General features: G+C 39.8%; 1 protein-coding gene and 1 pseudogene across 2 annotated transcripts; both read left to right on the top strand.

Annotated features, from left to right (window-relative positions):
* The first annotated feature begins 473 nt into the window (after nt 1–473).
* On the top strand, nt 474–1,864 carry TEOVI_000334200:pseudogene (annotated as a pseudogene). Its single transcript is given in 2 exon segments — nt 474–1,631; nt 1,634–1,864. Coding segments are annotated over 2 exon segments (1,389 nt in total).
* Nucleotides 1,865–3,836: 1,972 nt separating this feature from the next.
* TEOVI_000334100 (uncharacterized protein) lies at nt 3,837–4,382 on the top strand (the record flags this gene model as incomplete). Its single annotated transcript, XM_067226260.1, has 1 exon — nt 3,837–4,382. The coding sequence occupies one exon, from the start codon at nt 3,837–3,839 to the stop codon at nt 4,380–4,382; it is 546 nt and encodes a 181-aa protein (XP_067082361.1).
* Nucleotides 4,383–7,140: the final 2,758 nt, after the last annotated feature.

Raw genomic sequence — 7,140 nt, 5'->3', positions numbered from 1 at the left:
GTAAAAGTTCACAGTCAGGGCCGCAGTTTCAAGAAAAGAGGAAATTTTCGGCGCCAACCCAGGATAACAGTGCGAACCAACAGTGTTATACCGTCATCAAAGATGCATTCAAACAAGAGTAGTCATCCTGCAATTGAAGCATACACAGACAATAAATAATAGCATCTACAGATATGTATATATATGTGTAGAATGCTATAGATAATATCTTAAAGCCGATATTGTTTTGTTACGGGGCATACTATTTTACTTATAACTGCTTTCTAGAGAAGCAGTGGTTATTTCACCCCTTTCAGACACAATATCCTGTCAAAAGCACTAAGAAAAGAAAAATAACGTGCAGCATGTCACTCGGGAAGGAAGCACATATCACAGAAATACGAGATAGCTCTTTTGGATGCATAGATGCAACTTTATCGTATGCTAAGGCACCTGTATCTCTTCTATTAGTGACATTTGTCGTGACAAATGTAAAAGGATCTCTGACACTACACCCGGACCAAACGACAGTTACGACACCGTGACACACAGCAGATTATCTAAGAGAACTTGAAGCCAACGCAATGTCGATGATAACAGCAGCATCAAAACAGGCGCAACAAGAAACTGACAAAATTGCAAAGCTGCAGCTATTGGCAGCAGAAACAAACGGCGCGCGATCGGAAACAACAAGCCTGCTGGCTCCGGCAATCTCAGCAGACTCAGGTAAACTGTTGGACAAAATAAACCAACATAGCCAAACTAAATTCGAAGCGGCAGCGGTTGCTTACAGACTTTCCGGTCAAATGGAGGCAAATAACGACCTATCCACCGCGGATATCCGAGACTAAGCGTACATGAAAACATCAAGCGCGTAACAATACAACAACTACTCCAAGATAAAACCAGCAGTAACGCCGACGAAACACGGCGCCTGCATGAAAGAAGAGTCAAACGGGTACCCGGAAGCATTCAAAACAAATGCACAACCGGCAGGCACAAAATCCATAACTGCAATAGCATTCAAACCCTAGAAAGTCGCAAAAGACGCAACAACAAGCCAGCTAGCCGTCTGAGAATGCACCGCCTGCAACGGCAAAATATCAGGAAGCCACGCGTGCGTCTCAGCACAAACCACAAAAGCAGCAATCACAGGAGGAAATGTGTTCGAGTAGCAGGCTTTGAAACTCAGCCTCAAAGCCACCGACGGAAGCTCCGACTACTCAACGTCAAGCGAAACCAGCTCCGTACCAAGTCCAGCCACTATCAAAAGAGAACTCGCCAACATCACGCCACTAAAAAAGGTGATATCAGAGCTTTCCAGCCTTACAGTCAGCCTATGCATGAAAACGATAATAACAAGTAGCACGCTCAATGAAAAAATAGCGAAAGCCATAGACGGTGAAAAAGCGAAGTACGCCGATGCCACAAAAACCAAAGTGGATAACTTACTAAAGGAAGCCATTGGAGAAAATGGCGAAGAACTGAAAAACACAGTAGATAAGTCGCTTGAAGAACTAACACCACAAAAAGCTGCCGTCGGAGGCAATGGAGACAGACAGCTAAAAGCAATAACAGTACCACAAGAAATATCGGATGCAGCAACTTATTACAGTGTTCGTAGCTTTACTGCGGAAAAGGAAGAAAAGAAAAAAACCAAGCTAGCTCCTCTTGCCCAACCAAAGCAGACAAACCAGAAGGACCGAAAAAAACAGCAGACGAATGCAAAAAGCACTTAACAGAGAAACACTGCAAAGATGAAAAAGGCTGTGATTTTGATGACAAAAAAGACCCGAAATGCTTTCCAAAAACTGAAACTGACAAGAAAGATGAAAAATCGTTTTCTCTAAATTTGAGAGTGTCTGTTTCTCAGGTATTTGCTGCATTAGTTTTGGTATAATTATAGAATTTAAGAACTTTTGTTTGAATTAAAAAATTTATGAAATTTGCTATTTTTAAAATTTTTTCTGTGTTTCCTTAAATTAAATATATGTTAAGACTTTTTGTCAAACCTTTGCAAATTAGTACAAATTAATAAACCTTATATTTTAGTATGAAAGTGGTATATGTGTACAAAGTAGTAAGGTAATAGTGTCCGAACAATTAGTCATATTCAGAACTTTTTGATATTTTGGTTTGTCTCATTTTTACACATTGAACGTAATATAGGGTTACCATCAAAGTTCCTTCATCAATATTAGTTAAAGCTATAATAGTAAGAGTGATATGGTGATTACAATTACAATAATAAGATACTGCTGTGAATATGTATATATTAATATTGTAAGAGGAGTGCTGGCAAAGATTAAACGGATAATAAATAAAACCATCTAAAGATGGCGAAGGCTTAACGGCAGTAAGTAAGCTGGTGTGAAAGTGAGTGAGTGAGTGAGTGAGTGAGTGAGTGAAGAAAAGCACGATAAATATTTTTAAAATAAATGCGGAAAAATAAATAGAGGAGATGGAATGCACGCAGTTTCAAACAAAATCATGATTGTTAAAGACAATGAGAGGAAGAAAATCAACTGTACAGTCTAAAAGATTCGCGGATAAAAAACAAAAAAAGCACTACAAGTGGCGTCCGACTTAGTGTTTTATTGACAATATGATTTCAGTAGTTCTTCGAAGAAAGAAATATCCCCACTGAAAGCAATATGATGTATGAAAAGAAATAGAAAGCATGGAGAACAGATATTAGGAGAACATAATTCGGCTAAATATTTGTCTCTTACTGGATTTAACTATTTCATTGAAGCTCTGGCACCAGAACACATAGGTAATGATTGTTCAAAGGCTTGCAGAAGGTGAAAAAGCAGCTCCATAATTAGAAAGTGTAGCAGAATTCGAGAAAAGTGCAGGTAGCAACAAAACCGTCAGTTCATTAAATTATAGTGTACAAACAGTAAGGTTTTTTGTTCGCTACCCTCAGGTTGTATATAAATTTAATTAGATATAAGAGGGCTTCTCCCTATTTTTATCTACAGTAAGCTGCAGAAGGCGCAACGATGTGGCTTAAAGGGCAGTTTTGATGGATCAAAAATGATGCGGCTTACAAGAGTCTAAATGAATCGAACATGTCAGTCAGATACCAATAAAGAACGTTCATTACCTGTTAGTATTTTATCACTTTCTACCTCTTTCTGTATGGTTAAGTCTTATAAAAACATTAACTAGACGCATAAACTACAAAAGACTAGAAAACCGCATTTAGAATGCAACTAGAGCGCTTAAAGCACCACAAAGTAGAAGTGTTATAATAAACCCAACAATATAGACACAACGAACCCCAGACAATATGAAGGCGAGAAAAACTTACCAATCGCGAATCAATGACGTGATAGCAAACAACGCGCCACAAGAGCTTTTAAAAAGTATCAGAAACTAAATAAAATGCAGTCGAAAATATTTCAGTATTCAGAAAGAACCAACGTAAGCGTATTTGACACGGCTGTTGGTTGTAGTTGCAAACAAACTCGTGAAAACCATGTTTTGTGAGGTCATGGTTTTATGCCAATGTTCATGGCAGACCAAAACAGTAGCGCTTTAATGACCAACACTAGGAAATGTAGTGCATATTCCATTGTCTGAAAACCTTAATGTATAAGCAAAAGAAAGCAAATAAAGTTATTTAGCCTAATTCTTTACAATTTGTAGATGCCACTGATTTAGCCGTTGCATACACAGAGTGAACTCACTGAAAAAGCACAGATACACAATCTTAAAGTAAAAAAGATCTGCTGCTGCTTAATCAAGCTTATACCCACTAAAGAAACATAACCACTCCCATAATCCAATCAAATTAATTGAAAAAAAGAAGCCAACCAACAGGCATCTAACGCCACACAAGGGAATACAAAATGAAGGCAGCTACGACTTACTTGCTACTAACAATAGCAGCAGCACGGGCCTCTAGAGGCGCGCCACACGATAACTGCAGCGATGCTAATCCCATGGTCTACGTCGGAGAGCACATGCGGATCCTAAAGAACCTATCTGAGGTCAACACGGAACACCAAGTCGACGCTATAAAGCTGAGGATAGCGGCCGCGCTAAGCAGCGATACCAAGCGAGCAGGACTGCTGCGAGCTCTAGCTAACTTGAAGACCAAATACCATGACGATGCGGTCGAAACAACACTAAAACAGAAATACGATGCGGCTACAAAAGTGACTTCCATGGCCGCCCTCGCCGGTACAGCTCAGGTGACACAGGAGCTTTCCAACTTTCAAATAGTAGCTGAAACCTTCGTACAAGGGGAAGGGAGCGCAGCAAAACACCTACGTATAAAACCGGACGATACGGCCACAGGTTTGGCCACCGGCAAGTGCCCGCTACTAGATTACTTGCAGCACTCAGGCGCAAGCCGACTGGCAGATCGGCTTAAAGGTCGTCAGCATCGATAAAACAGCAGGCGGCAGCGCAGCGGTGCAAGCGATGTGCTGCGCGACTGACAACGACTGCAGCAGCAGCAATCAAGGAAACCAGGCAGGGATCAAAAAAGGGAAAATCTACAAAACATCAGTGCCGCAAAAGCAACCAACAGGTAAAACGAAGGAGACAGCTGGCAAAAAGGACATACAATGGCATTTCCCGAATGCAGACCTAGCCTACCAGTGCGCGAAAGCAGACTCGGAAATGCACGGGCGCTGGAAGGGACCATCTCGCCAAGGGACACTTGCACAGTGTGGAGCATAAAAGCAGACCCAGAGTTCAGTCTTGCCGTACACATGATTATCAACGCCGATGCATAGGCCAGGACAGTACCATCACAAAAACAAAGCGAAATTGCAACCGCGATCAATAAGACATTCGGCAAAGGTACGCAGGAATTCGAAACAAAGATATGGAAGGGAGTCAGGGACACGAAAATTACAAAAGCAAACGCAGGACACACAACGGACACAACACAAGAAAACGTTCATAGCCTAGACGAGCTGCGGATGATAGAGGCCTTCATAGAAAGCATCAAACCAATAAGAGCAGAAAGTCCAGCCAGCAGCCCACAGACAGAATGCGCAGAAGCCGTTAAAGAAGCATAACCTTGCGAAGGCAAAGAGAAAGATGACTGTAACAACAAAACATGGTGCAAATATAATGACAAAGATAGCAAATGCGAAACAGACTCTTCAGAAGCAACAGCAGCAGCAAATTCAGAAAGTTCAAAATTCTCCGGAAAAAGAGCAAAAACACCACAAAGATGGCTGCAAATGGGACGGAAAAGAATGCAACGATTCCTCTATTCTAGTAAGCAAGAAATTCTCCCTAAGTGTTTCTGCTATGTGGCCTTGCTTTTATAAAAGAAATTTCCCCCTCTTTTAAAATTTTTTTGCTATTTGATATATTTTAACACGTGATTTCCCCGTGATATAGTGTGTTCTTTGGTAAAAATCTCCCTATGTAAATTTTATGATGTGTGGAATATGCCGTTTTTCCTGCCTCTTTTTTGAATTTTTCAGGATTAGGTTTTTATTAAAGGTTTTAGGTTTTTAAATTATTTTTTAAAATTTTTTCACCTTTCAATTTTTACAACTTTTTTAAAATTTTATTTTAATGTTGAATTTTTTGTCCAACAACCCAAAAAAGAAGATAGGAGGAAGAAAAAAGGTTAGATAGGTTAGGGATGGTTATTTGAATTCGGGTTAAAATTAGGGTTAGAGTTATTTTTTTTCTTACTGCTAAGTTGTTTTTTTTACTAGCGGTGAAGCGTCGCAACTTTAGTTTTTTCTTCTCAGTGATGCGAGCGGCTCTTTTGTGATTCAACACTAACCATTATTCGCTCCCTTTACATCAGATGTTTTGTAATCTTGTGGCTTTTGTAAATTTCAGTTCTGCATTTTGCGCTAGGAGCGGCTACAAATTTTTTTTTAAAGGCTGGCACGTGCCGTTTCCACTGTATCAGCTGATTTGCTTTTCTAGATAAAAAACATATACCAATATTTGGAATTTGGAGATGCTGACTTTCAGCACCTAAATCCGTCCGTTGCAGCGCGGCCCAACAACATAGCCGTACTGACCACAGCCAACGAGCAGCCAAGGGCACCAACAGCAGGTCAATGCGCACACATCACCATGGCGCAACAGAACTGGCAGCAGATGAAAAACATCTTAATTCTGTGTTCCATAATCACCACGTCCGAAAATACACCACAAAAACTAAGCAAAAACCTACACCAGAGAAACAGGACGAAAACAAACTAAAAAACAAAAAACAGAAGGATGCGCGGCAATTGGCTGTGATTTTGACGCCGAAGAGACAGAATGAAAACCTAAAGCAGGATCAGAAAACACAGAAGAAGGAACAGGAAATGGAGCTGCAGGGGGAGCGACAGATAAGTATGGTGAGGCTAAAACCCCTGAGGACTGCGCAAAAGCGAAAAGAATCAAACCTGAAGGCAAAAATGCCGTCTGCGGATGGATCGATTATATCGATGGAAAGGAGGAAGTTGAGCCGCTTTGCCGCCATTATAGTTTTCTCATCAATAAGAAATTGTCTTCAAATATGGCTGCTGCCTATGTGAGTTTTCTCTTCCAAAAATTTCCTCCATTCAAAAATTATTTCTAATTTGAAATATTATAACACTTTTTGTCAAAACCTTTCTAATTTATGAAATTTTTGTGTGAAAGTAGGTTACGAGTACAAAGAAGTAGGATGTTAAGTTATAAAAAACAAGTGAAATTCTAAATTGATTTTGTTTTTGGTTAGTATTTGAGGTTATAACAAGAAGAGTTATAATAATTGTTATATGAGAGTGCTTTGAGTGTGTATGCAGTAATATTACATGGTACGTGGTTACGCATAAATGCACAACCAACATAGAAACACTTACAACAGTGGAGAGAGTGTAATGTAAGTAAGTTAGTGAGTTGGAAAAAATAGAAATAACCATCAGGAATTGTTATGATAAAGAAAAATGAAGGAATGTGGCGGCTCACCCGTAATATCAAAAAAAGAAATACACAAGTAGGAATCATAAGTAATAATATAGGGACCGCAATCATGGGGAGACTCACCTCCTAAGGCGAATAAAAAATGCTACGTTGAACGGAGCAATAGAAAATATATTATGTTTGAGACGGCGCAAAGGAAGACAGTCAGCTCAAGGATAAGAAAGAGCAGATTTTAAAAAATTTTTTCTTCGTGCCTTCGTGAGAGTTTCCCCC

The sequence above is a fragment of the Trypanosoma equiperdum genome (assembly GCF_001457755.1).
Source record: "Trypanosoma equiperdum strain OVI genome assembly, contig: ctg_733, whole genome shotgun sequence".
Lineage (NCBI taxonomy): Eukaryota > Euglenozoa > Kinetoplastea > Trypanosomatida > Trypanosomatidae > Trypanosoma > Trypanosoma equiperdum.
The sequence above is the reverse complement of the archived record's forward strand: the minus strand, read 5'-3'. Positions and strand labels throughout refer to the sequence as shown.